The 13,387-nt window shown below is 45.6% G+C and overlaps 1 protein-coding gene across 1 annotated transcript in view; it reads right to left on the bottom strand.

Annotated features, from left to right (window-relative positions):
• Positions 1-960: 960 nt before the first annotated feature.
• Upb1 (beta-ureidopropionase 1) overlaps positions 961-13,387 on the bottom strand; it is a 33,425-nt gene continuing 20,998 nt past the window's right edge. The window contains exons 5-10 of the mRNA XM_020169897.2: positions 12,862-13,023; positions 11,011-11,180; positions 4,944-5,025; positions 4,266-4,308; positions 2,899-3,053; positions 961-1,296 (exon numbers count right to left, since the gene is read on the bottom strand). Of these exons, the coding sequence (XP_020025486.1) occupies positions 1,123-1,296; positions 2,899-3,053; positions 4,266-4,308; positions 4,944-5,025; positions 11,011-11,180; positions 12,862-13,023 (786 nt within the window). The 3' untranslated portion in view covers positions 961-1,122. The remainder of the gene's footprint in view (positions 1,297-2,898; positions 3,054-4,265; positions 4,309-4,943; positions 5,026-11,010; positions 11,181-12,861; positions 13,024-13,387) is intronic.

Below are 13,387 nucleotides of genomic sequence, written 5' to 3'. Positions count from 1 at the left end.
GGGAGAATAATGGAGGGAGATGAACCAAACCAGGGTAAAATATATGTATTTATAGAAATGTCACAAGGAAACCCTCTGTATAACTATCATATCCTAATAAAGATATTTTAAAAAGTTAATTGAAAAAAATAGTGTCATTAATGAGAGAAGAATTTGAGAAAACCTACAGCCAATGCCAAAAATTCATCCTTAAAAGATTCTATTCCTTTGGAACCAGTACTCGTAACAAAATCTACACCAGTAAGACCCAACCAGAGACAGAACCAGTAGGATATATATTAAGAGATTCATTATGAGGAACTGATGTCAGTGATCATGGGGGCTGTCCAGACAAGTCCAATGGTTACAGGGTAGGCTGTCAAGAAAAGCACGTTGAAACTCTCATCAACAGCTGGAGCTGCTGTTTGCACAAAGAATTCCTTCTTCCTCAGCGAAACCTGAGGTCTGCTCCTTAGGTCTTTCAACAGATTGAGTGAAGACTCCCCAGGTTTTATGGGATAATCTCACTTAGCCAACTGGTTACTGACTTTAATTGACGTTTATATGACATCTTCACAAGAAGTCACACACAGTGGTACATGCCTATAACCTCAGCTACCTGGGGGCTGAGACAGGAGGCTTGCTTGAGCCTAAGGACTCAAGGTCACATACTGAGACCCCATTTCAAGAGACCCCAGACCTTTACCTTACACCCAGTCAGTGTTCAACTGAACAGCTGGGGACTGTGGTCAAGCCATCCAAAGAACATCCTACCTGCCCATAGCCATACAGCAGGCTCTGTGGCTCCTCACCTGCCCTTGTCCTCTTTCCACAAGTACTGACTCCTGCACTGACCCCCTAGAAGCCATCAGCATGTTGGGTTTAGAGCAGCTGATGTGTCTAACTTCAAACCCACTTGAACAAACAGTATCTGGTCACTTTTTTTTTGAAGTAAGGTAGAATACACAAAATACAACGAAGCATTTTTAAAGTATATAATCCAGTGGTATTTAAAATATGTGCAATGTTGTGCCACCATCACTCAAATGTAATCCTAAAACATTTCCATCACCCTACAAGGAAACCCTGTACCCATTTTTAGCCGTCATTCCTCCACTGTATCTCCCCCACCCACTGGGCATTTTAAAATCCATCTGGGACATTTTTAAATGCATTCGTTGGGGGTAGAGGTAACTGCCCCTTCCCACATTGACAGGCAGGGGCTGAAGTCAGGTACTCATTCAGGATAGTGGGCCTATAGTTGGATTTGACAGCTTCAGCAAGCTCTCGTGCATACATCTCATATCTGCCAGTCATCTGAAAACAAAAACAGACAGAGGTTCCAGTTTACAGATACCTATCACTTGTTACCATCTCTTGCCACTGGGGGGCAGTCATGGGACAGAAATGGGTCAGGCAGATTGGTTGACTGGACAGTTTCACTCTGTAGTAAAGAGAAAGAACTCTGTTGTGACTTCTCTGCACTCATTCTAGTGAAACGCATGGATGCCAAGATCACTATCAAGCCAAGCCCAGACTGCTGTGACATGTTCTTCCAGGAGGTGTGGTCCAAAAGGAAAGAGCAGTGTCTTGAAGAACCTCAGCTCAAAGAGGGGAGGGGAGTAACCTACTTCAGATCATCAGCCAGGAGCACAGAAGGTGAGGAATTCAATCCCAGAACCTCTGGTCTGAGTCTGAAGTATGTTTGCTCCACTTGGCATCTCATTGTGGACACAGATGAAGACTGGGGTGAAGAGCTGGAAAGCCCACACAGGTTGCTCATTCCTAGGCATGCCCTCCCTTCCTCCTCTACAAGCTAGCTCCTTCCAAAAGCTTGGGCATGAGCTCACACCCATCACCACAATTGGGAAGGATTCTGTTTTGAGAAAGTGTCTGATGAGAAAACATTCTGCTTATTGTTCCTGCTACTTGGCCAGAAATCTTGGTTGTGACTTCTGAGTTAGGTGGAATCCTGAATTAATTGAAGCTGCTCAAGAAGAGGAGAGCTAGATCAGGAAACTTGGTGATGCGCAATCCTTATTTGTCTAACAAGGATCTGAGACTGGGGGATGTGACCAAGCACCCATGCTCAGGTAAGCAGGGGAGCAAGGCTTTGAATCCATGTCTAACTAGAATAGAACCTTGGATTCCTCCTAGTTACACCAAGCAACACCATTCAATCATAATACTGGACAGTCATTGGCTGTGATCTGCTTATAAATGGGGAAATACTGCTGGACATGATTATAAAAATCCTATTAGCCATGAGCCCTTCCAAGTGGTCCCAGCCTTGGCTACCACTGTCCCATCCCAGAATGGCAGGTACCTACAGTCCTCTCCGACTGCTGCCACCACAGGGTGTTCAGTCTCAAAGACCATAAAGTTAGTCCTTTTGTTTTGTAATTGGGAATCCTAAGGCTTGGAAGCAGAAGGAGCTTGCTTAGGGAAACCAAGCAAGGCAGAAGCAGAGCCAAGCCTAGATCCGGTTTCTCTGTGTGACCCATTTCCCACTATTGTCCAGGCCTAGACTATGGAGCCTGGCTGCAGACAGAACCAGACACATGCATTTATCTTGCGACAAGTGCAAATGCCTGGAAAGGAAAAAGGATTACAGAAGCCAATCCACTTTATTCTCTGGACAAATGAAATTGAGATTAATTTGTGTGAAGGCGCCTAGAATCTAAATCAGATGAGAGGAAAATTTGAGGCCTGCTGCTTGTGTATCATTCAACTCAATAGCTTCTCCCTCCAGCCAGCAAGGAGGCAGAGACCTGGCCCTCTGCTCAACCTGGAGCTCTTGGGTGGAAGCCAGTGCCTCCTGCAAGCTGTCTAAATATGAACCAAGCGTCTGCCTATGGCTAGGATGGAGGCGGAGGGAAGTAGAGAGGCAGGGCAACAGGAGGGGACTCAGGTACCTACCTTGAAGTTCCAGATATCATTCATCTGCTGGCAGAGGTTGAGGTTGAGCTCAGCAACTAGTAGCCCATCCTGGTTACGTGACAGCCCAGGAGTTCGGCTGCCATCAGGGGCTGCCACATAGCTCGAGCCATAAAAGTAGCCAAAGTCATGGTGCGCTTTAAGGGGCAAAGAGAAGCAGCATGAGCATGTACACAGGATGGGGCCTGCAGAGGGGCAGGCACGTCAAGATACCAGGATAAGCATCCATACCTCCCTCCCCACAGTCTGACAAATGCTGAAGCCTAAAGAACCTATTTCCCTCCTCCTGCCTTAAAATCCCCAGCGGGGGGGGGGGGGGGGGGAGTTGCAAAGGTCACCCTCACAGCACTCTCCTCTGCCCCTGAGAAAATTTCTAAATGTCACCCTTTAGTCTGTTGGCCCTTCATTCCCAAAAACAGACACACACAGCCCAGGGGAGTCACAAGGCTCTGGGGGCTTCCTGTGTGACCTGCTTCCCATGGTGTCCCACTTGATTAACTGAAGGATCTGCCCCTAATGTCTTACCAGCTAGGTAGATTTATCCTTTCTTCACATGTCAGGGCCTCAGTCCCCTCACCAGTCACAAGATGCTAAAAGCCACCCCACAGGAGTGTGAGGAGCAGGTGGGTATGGGGGTGGATCTATTTAGCCAAACACTTATACCCCTGCTTCTTTTGTATGTCCTCCTCACTAGTTTAACTGGGATTGGAGACTGCACATCTGGGGTCAAATGAGGGAGGATCTTGGATCCCTTCATGAAGTCTTCTCTTAGGAAACAGATCTGATCGGTGTCCTCTAGTTTCCCAGGTGGCGATCCCCCAAGCCAGTTGAGACACCTCCTTAAATGAGGGGACAAACTCTTCCTTCCCACATCCTCAGCCAGAAGTGGACCTGATGGTGCAGGATTCCTGCTTGAGGTGTGGTTTGTGCCCTCAGGTGAAAACAACCTGTGGACTGACAATGTGTGCTGACTCAAGAGGCACTTGCTGGTGAGGGGTCCAAGTGAGGGGCGGCAAGAAAAGGAAGGAGGCAGATCTGTAGGCTGCACAAGATCTCCCCTTATGGGGAGCATTCAAAGGGCTCACTAACATCTTCACAGTCTATTTTCACACCGTTCCTGGAGGAGGCATAGGGTCCATTCCCATTTGGTCCACTTTTAGGGAATGAAGTGGTCCCAAGGCCAGGACTACTATCCGCACCCCAATCACTGGTAGACTTCTACACTGCAGGTAACAAAGCAGACAGGCTTTGTGCCTTCTCCTAGGTGCCAGGCATGCAGGCAGACCCCATCCAGAGAAAGCAAAGAAGGGGAGGTGAAGCCCACCAACATGAAAGCTCGTGGAATCTACCTTTCTTTCCATCTCCAGAGGTAAACTCATTAGGGAAGTGCTCCTGTGAAGAAAGAGCAAGATAAGAAGAATCTGTAGTTGGCACCACCATGGCATTCATTCTAGATCACCTGGCCAGACCAAGAACAGCAAGGAGGCTGAGGGGAGTTAGCTAAGAAAGAGTTAAAGTGAGATAAAAAGGGTCTGTACTCACTGGACAATCAATTGGGCAATTGTTAAATGTCCTGATGGGCAGCCAGCAGGGAATTTGACAATGAAGGTAAAGACCTGGATTTTGCCTTTGAGGAATTTGTAATCTGGGAGGAAGAAAGACACTGGACACCCATAGTTATCAGAGCTGAGGAAGGCATATGAGGTTGGTTTGCTTAAAGTACTAAGACTGGCTAACTAAACCATTGGGTTTCTTTAGGTTGCCAGAAGTCAGATAGACTTAGTGTGGAAATCTTGGTTATCTCAGACTGATCAGATGTTTTGATAAGAATTTAACATCTGATTAATAAAAATGAAGGAAAGAATTAGAATGTAACAAGTACATTGTTTGGTAGTCAAAAATGTTCAGTGCATCAGGTCCTAGCTTTTGTGGCATACACCACAGTGAACAAGGAGAAACATGTGATGTGTTCCCACTAGGGCCATCAGTCAGTAACTCCCTGACTCAGCCAGACCTAAGAGACTTACCTGGCCCACACGGTTAATGGCACAAGTGAAACAGTGATTGGCAATGGCTGCATTTCTGGCTTCTATTGGCCACAGGGACTCACTGTAAGAGAGGATCAGGAGGAACAGGTTGTAGACTTCCAAGTCAGACTCATTGGATGCTCAGTTCTAAGCTGTAGCCTGGCTGCTGTTGTGGGGATAGCCAGGGAGACTCATTATACCTATAGGTAGACTCAAACCTGCAAGCATAGCCAAGCATGGTGGCATACATTTATAATCCCAGCTTTTGGGAGACTGAGACAGGAGGATCATGAGTTTAAGGTCATCCCAGGATATTTACATAGAGAATACTAGGCCATCCCGGGCTACATACATTTTTAGACCCTGTCTCAAAAAAAAAAAAAACCCTATAAGCAGACTGGGTTGTCCTCAGCACCTTCCTTAAGCCCAAACAGCTCTCTGGGGAAAGCCAGTTGCAGGCAGAAACCAGCTGTGATTTATTGGGAGAATCAGATAGCCATGGATCAAACATTCATCCTAAAAGCCCCAGTTGCGTTCTTCAAAATTTCCCCAAAAGAAGGCTGTAGGTGCAAGTGTAAGCACCTGACATACATCATGGCAGCCAGACATTTCTTCAGGGCTACAGCAACGTGGGCCAGCTATGCGGCCCCAGAGCTCACAGACCCCTCCACTCTTGGAAGACTCCTGGTCCCAGACTATACAAAAAAACAAACAAACAAACAAAAAAAAACCCCAAAAATCCAAACAACAAAAACCAGTCATGAGGGTGCCAAGGGTAGCAAAGATGGTATGGTCAGTGAGACACAGATGGACCCAGCGGTGTGCACAGACTTGTTCAGCTCACCACACACACCATAAAGTGTCAACGCCAGGATGTGGTCCTGAAGCTGGATGCCAAGTAGCTGTTTCAGCTGAACATGGACCCCTACCACCACCCGAGATGCTGGAGAAGCTGTACCCTGAGAGCCCAGCAGCTGCTACACAAACAGAACATGTGGCACCACAACTGGTCAAGTACCAGGAAGTTCTAGCAGAGGAACCCAGCGGCCCAGTAGAGTGAGAAAGCAGACTTCAGGGCACCGAAGCCCTAGCCTGAGTTTCTGTACAGCCTACAGTGTAGCTGGGCCAGGGCCCCCAGGCCAATAAACACTTAGTGGACCCCAGGGAGGGGAGGAAGAAGACTGTGAAGATTAAAGGAGCATGCAGACGAAGCTGCACATGATGGGAGTTCCATAACTGCCATGTTCTCCAATCCCTTTCCTCCCCCTGGGAAGCCACCATCCAGACTGGGCTGAACTTCTCCTGCAAAATGTCAGAGGGGAACTGGGAACCTGGGGAGCTTGTGCCTGGCCTCTAAGGGCTGAGCACTGGCCCTCTTTGCCCTACCCCAACTCTACTACCTTGCAAAGCAGTTTGCAAAGGGTGAGACTTCAGACAAGAGTAAACCAGAAAGGAATTTCAGTAATGGTGTTGGGGATCACATTCTGCACCTAAGTTACTACCTCTGAGCTGATTCCTGTTTCCCAGCACCTTGCAATTTTCCTCCTCTGGACACTGGGTCTTCTAACCAGGGGCTCTAAGGGAACCTAGTTCTTTTTTTTACTGACCACTCCACAGGCATAGCTCAACTGTGGACTTTCCTCAATCTAGCACCCACCAAAGAGAGTGCAATGCAAGAGCTTGCCTATCCTTCAGCCCACCAACTAAAATGTGCCATGGAATTCAGTAGGTCTTCTGGTCATTGATTAACTCTTGTTTAAGGAACACCATCGTTAAGATTCTAGATTACTGGAATGCAGAAGCAATGCCCACGTAGAACAGTGACTGGGAGGAAAATGTCCTGGAAATTCCTTCCTATCAGCGAACTTCTGGTTTCAACCAGGGATTAGGTAGAGTACTGCTTGTCACAAGCCTAATCCTCTGAAGGATTCACAAGTTTGGAGGTGTGTGGGGTGGGGGATCACAGGCTTGACTGAGGGGATTCATTTTGCTGTTTCTTCCCCTAGGTGCTAAGACAAGCGGATGAAACTTTTAAGAAAAGGAGTTATTACAGAAACATACAAATAGCCACTTGCCTGGGGAATGCTATAAACTATCTCTTATGCAATTCTCTAGGGAAGTGTTCTGCATAGGACTCAAACCTGCAATTGACAGTGGAACATATGCTCCCAAAACCACAAAGGAAAAGGAAGCAGAAGGTCTGTGAGAGTCCAGTGTGTGCAGGAACCATCAAGAGTCTGATGGGACAGAGACATTTGCCATATTCCCAGTGCAGTATACAAAAACCCCTAAAAATAACCACAGTGGGAAGGCAAGATGTGGCAAAGGAATGAGATGGTGACTTTTGGACAAATAAACATACAAAGCAGAAATTGTCAGCCACTTGGGCTGGTTCTCCATGCATCCTGGGATTGTCAGGATGACTCAATTAATAAAAAAGCACTGAACAGTGTATTGTTGTCTTAGAACTACGGGACACAGAAAGGAGAAAGGACACCTTGCTGACCCACAGACCAGGCAAGTTATGTGTCTGTGTGTCTCTGGTATAAGATACCAGAGAAGGTGATGGATCGTTCTGGACTGTGACACAACATGGGGGTTTGCCTGGCAATGTATTAAAAAAAAAAAAAACACTGCCAACTATGCAAATCATCACCTATCATTTTAACTGTATCACCCAGAATCCCATCATCCTAATAAACTATCTGCTGTCATCTTTCCATAATCTTATCACTGTCCTTGTCCATAAGCCAAAAATTTTATAGAATTTTAACCACAGCATTGATACATCTTTTAATTGCTCATAGGCTTTTTGTCACAACCCTGCATTGTCTTTATAATGATTCTTTTTAGTGACAATGATCATTATAGGCTAAATTTACTTAACTTTACCATTTCTCTCCCTGTCAGCTTTTCTCTTATTATAAATAATGCTGTCACAACTATTTTCAAACGCACAACCTCATCCTCCTTTTACATCACTTCCACAGGCACAGTTCTGGAAGCTCATCTGACTGATGAGCTGATGAAACATGCTGCTTTTCTAAAGACCTCCTATTGTTTTTACTGCTGGCCTTGCCATACCCTTGAAAGCTGAGTGCTAGACGATCCTTGGCCCAGGAAGGAAAATCAATCATTTTTAATAAGCCTAACAGGCTGTAGAGAACATAAGCGGTCATGTGCATATCACATTAGGTTACATCTGTTTGCTTAATTGGGGCTAATAAGAGCCCAAGATTTCTACGGTGGTCAAGGAGGACCTCGGCATGCACCTGGTGAAGTGGCTGTCTGGATCTGTGGCCACAGCTTTGTCTGGCCTGGCCCAATAGCCAGTTCAGTCCCAGGTCCCCAGGGGCTGGACTTCAGGTTCCTGTGGAGGAGATGGAGCTCTGGGAATGTTGGCACAGCTAGTAGAAGGGGGATACTTTAGCAGGTGGCCCCAAGATTCCAGTAATCACCTTGCCCTGCAACTACCAATGGATGTTGTTACTTATGTTCATGACCCCATGAGACCCTGGTTCTCTGAAGGGACAAGCTAGAGGGAAGATTCAAGGTCTGCTTTTCTCCTACCCAACAGTAACCCTCCTGAACCTGTACCAGACTTCTGGGTACACAGACAGGGCAATGGACCAGAGGTAACTGACTGGTATTGAAGGGAGGGCTGCATGCTGGTTTGGTCACAGACCTGCTGGGCAAACTCTGAATACAAGGGATGTCATTCTTAAAAATGGGCACTGAAAATGGGACATTCTACTTAAACAAAAAGGTAAAATAAACATCACATTCTGACATTTACAAGATAGTCACCCAAAGTTTCATTGAGAGACAAGTGTAGGCCAACAGAGAACACAAAGCTGCTCAACACTTTCTTGGCTGCTCCCATCCCAGTATTGGGACCAGCCCTGGTGGCACCTCAGGCACCAGGACCACCAAGTAGAAGCCAGCCCCCCTTTTGCTGCAGGCATTGTGCTTTGGAGGGAGTTGGAGAGCAAAATAACTGGACATAAATTCCAGAGCTCTGCTACTTGTAATGATGCAAACCTAGAAACCAGCCAAATGCTTAGCTATAAGAGAAGAGTGAAGTAGAACAAGCATGGCTATGTGGTGCTGTCTCAGCTCACTGACCATCTTTTATTACTGTTTTTCTTTTTAAACTGACATGTATTAAATTGTACATAGTAAGAGATCCCATCATGACATTTCCATACATGCGTATAATGTGCTCTAACCTGCTGTCCTTATTAAAGAGGGGCCCTACGGTTGCTCAGGAGCTCAGAAACTGCCAGGGCTACCCACATTTGGCCTCCAATGCTACTTTAACCAAGGCAGTCTTATCTGTTTAGGGGAAACAGTGACACCCAAATACTTGTTACACGTTATTAAAGGTAAACACCTTGCTAGTTAAAAACAAGTTCCCTGGAGATAGTAAATCCCATCCCAGCAGAGGCACTGCAGTTTCAGAAAAGATGAGGAGTGACAGAAGTGGAGTTCTCCCCAAGAGCAGGTCAGAGGCCAAGTAAAATAGCACTCCAGAGGCTTGCTGGATATGCCCCGAACAATAACCTTGTCATTGAACCGGGGACCAGGAGAGAAAGTGCATCAAGGAAAAGATTGACTAAGGATTTTCCAGGGCAAAACATCTGTATGATAAGGAAAATGTGCTTAATTCTGTGGCAAATTAAGCTAGCATTCAGATTACTAAGGAGTGATTCTGATGAAACATATCACTTTCTAAAAAAATAATGATCATGACTGTGAAAATGGCTGACCCTCTGGAAGAAGCAAAGATGGACCAAGAGGAAAGGGAGTGGGGAGAAATTCTGCTTCAGCCATGTCCTAAAGAAAAACATGACATCAGCTAGCATTCTCAGCCTCTTGAGGTTCAGCTACTACCAGGATTAAAGACAGAAAATCAATTGGAACTCTAAACAGCAACAGCTAAAAACTCACATGTCTTCTCTATCTCCACTTTCTTCAGTTCATTTTCTTGTTACTATTCAGAAGCTGATGACAAATGTCCTAATGTTTGACTAAGTACTCTTCTCTAACAATTTTTTCTCTTTAAGCCCTACGTTGGAGAGGGGATTATAGGATACTGGTCCAGATTTCTTTTTATAAATATAGTCTGAAGGAAAATTGTCCTTTATGCATAGAATCGAGCCATTGGTAACATATGCTATGGTTTGTACTGAAAGAGAGAAGAACAGATCATTTGGGAGCAACAATGACTTTAAGAAGGCACTTGATATTGTTTGATTTTTGTTTAATAATAAAAAGGGCTTCTTATCATGAAAAAAAAAAACAAGTTCCCTGACTTATCTCATAAAGAGCCTCTGTGCTCCACCTTCATCCCCTGATCCTTCTCTCCTCTGGGCTGCTACCATGATCTGCTCAGCATTACAGACTTAAGGATCAGGAATCTGTAGATCCCCATCCTGGAGCTAATGCTGACTAAGAATCTACCGTGATCCAGGACTTAGAAGCAGGGCTTTGTGCATCCAGACACTCATGCAGGAGGGTGGGGAAGGGGTATTATTTTAATCTCAGTGTTCAGAATCCTAGCAACGGTTGGTGTCCAATGTAGACCGAGCGGCTCTTTGTGTCTATGTGTGTGTTTTGGGGGAAGGAAGGGGTTGAAATGGTCATCCTGACAGTTCTTTTCACTGAAAAACTGGTTAAATGTACAACATGCAAGCTGGGCACCAGTGGGTCACACCTGTAATCCTAACTACTTGGGAGGCTGAAATTGAGAAGATCACAGCTTGAGGTCGGCCCCTGGCAAATAGTTCTTGAGACCCCATCTCCAAAAATAAGCAGAGCAAAGATGGACTGGAAATGTGGCTCGAGTAGTAGAGTATCTGCTTTCCAACTATGAAGCCCTGAGTTTACACCCCAGTCTCATTAAAAAAAAAAAAAAAGGTATAACACACAATCCCAGCACTTGGACCTGTTAGACATCCTGGTGGCCGCACCTGCCTGCTGCAATTTACCAAACCCACTTCTGAGTCATTCAGCCTGGACTTGCTGGGCCTAGAAAACTCCCCAGGTCTCACCCCCGCCAAGTGACCTGAGTTCACCAATGGTGGCTGAGGGGTTGAAGATGATCTCAGCTCCATTGATGCTGTACATGAGCCAGTTGAGGGGGTGGTGTCGCCCATAGCAGATGTTCACTGCAATCCTGCCAAACTGGGTCTGGAACACAGGATGGCCCAAGTTTCCTTCCATGTAGTAAGTTGACTGAAAAATAAATAAAGAAGTATATATCGATACCTCTGAGCTGTAAGAATTTTCCTTTTCTTAGACTCAGAAGAAAAAAAATACAAGACCAGTAATCCAAAAGTAACACTACTTTTTAGAATAGTGTGACTGACTTCCACAATTTCAGTTTGTTAACACACACACACATACACACACCAAGACACAGTAACAACCAACCCCAAGGGGAAATCACCTTGACTTTAGCACTTATCCACAATCTCCTTTGTGACATGTAAAAAATTCCCAAAGCAACTTTTCACATTTTAAGGATAAACTATCATGAGGTTTCAATCGTTGTACAAGTAAAGCTGAGATTTGGTGAATGTTAACATTCAGTTGATGTCCTCACCAACGACATGGCCTTGTACAAAAAAGAGCTGAAGGGACTCAGACTCCAGAGCAATCCTTCAGGTGGAGAAAACTGTCTGTTTCCTGAGCGGGCATAGAACTACCCCAGCTGATTAAGGTCAAATCTGCAGTGGAACTTGCACCCTCCACAAAGCACCTTGCATATCCTGCCTGAGGTTAAGGATACTCAAGAGAAGGCAGAACCAGAACCCCATTCTCCATCTCTGTCCTCTGCCTGCTCTCTCAGGGTGCTAGTTCTAGAACATTATCAAGGACAGCAATGAGGGAGGTTAGAGGATAAGTTGGGTCTCAAACAGATCTGCTCCTGGAGCCTTTTGTCTCCTCTCATTAATTTCAAAATTGACCAAGGTCAGGCAGCAACCAGGATGTGTGTATGTGGTGGACAATGAGCAGATCCTGTTGTACTGAGTCCAGCCCTCTGCTATCTGCAGGGAGCTAAAGATTAATCCCAGGGTAAACAGGTGAGGGGCATGTCTTCCCGACCGCACCTCCACCTGTTACTGAGAAACACTGGGTTCTTCTCTCTCCTGGGGACCCCATCTAGCTCTGTAGATGGATTCCTGCCTGCCTGACCAGCCTAAATCCTCATAATCAGGAAGGGAGGTTGAAGGACCGGGGATATCACATCCTGAACAACTCTAATGACTGAAAACTCAGGTTTAGATTTAGGATCTTAGGCATTAAGTAGAGTTCATTTCCCTCTTTCAAACATCCAACCATCTGTGACACAGATCTATAAATTGGAATTAACTGCTCAAAACAGCCCATACCTTATGACTTGATCACAGCCATGAGAAGTTCCCTGTTAACATCTGTATACACAAACAGGCACATTTACCTACTGTCACTTGACATAGAGATATGGGGCAACTCACACACTATGTGAACCACGGACAAGGAATCCTACCTCCAAAACTAGCACTGGACAATGACTGGCTAAGGGCACAGAGCCTGAAAGGGGCCACAGAAACCATTTCACATTTGTACACTATTTGTCATTTTTTAAATTTACGTACCAATTATCGCAAAGGAGGATTTCAGAAAGCCAAATCAGGGTACAGTAATAAAAAACATTTATAAAAACCTCACTGTGATAAAGGGACCCCAGAGTGCCACCTGAAACCCTGGATGCAGGGCAACACCATCAGACCCTGTGAGCACAAGAGTAACACTGCTTCATAGCCACATGATAGCATATTGTCTAATGCAGAACTTCCCCACGGAAAGACCCACTGAGATATCGGCACCAAAGGGGAAGCAAGCTGAGCTGGTCATCTGACAGGCAGCTCACCTCATTGAAATCACCCACTCTGGGGATGTGGTTCTTCCTGGTCTTTCCCATGACTGCTCCAGAATTTGAGATCACCACAGCCGTGTTCCACAGGACGCCCCCATGATCTCTGTCTCGTTCTAGGATGGGTGACACTACTACCATGTCATGCTTCTTTGCCAGCTGGAAGAATGAATACCATGGAGATCTGCTTTCAAATCAGTTGTCTTAGTTTCTTTACTGGAGATGAATTTTATGAGCGCTCTAAATAATTAGGCTTTGCTGTAGCTGTCTGAAATACTAAATGCCAGCGTTTTCCTGAAGCTCATGCTTAACTAATAAGAATAGTAATCATCCTTGTGCACTGTTATTGAGGCTGTAAAATGGTACAGCCACTGTGGGAAACTACATGGAGGTTCTTCCGAAAGTTAAACGTAGAATTACAACATGGAGCTGGTGGAATGGCTCAAGTGGTAGAGCACCTGCCTAGCAAGCATGAGGTCCTTGAGCTCAAACCCCAGTACTACAAAAAAAAGAAAAAGAAAAA

The sequence above is a fragment of the Castor canadensis genome, chromosome 18 (genome assembly GCF_047511655.1).
Source record: "Castor canadensis chromosome 18, mCasCan1.hap1v2, whole genome shotgun sequence".
NCBI classification, from domain to species: Eukaryota; Metazoa; Chordata; class Mammalia; order Rodentia; family Castoridae; genus Castor; species Castor canadensis.
Note: the sequence above shows the minus strand (reverse complement) of the source record. Positions and strands in the feature narration are given on the sequence as shown.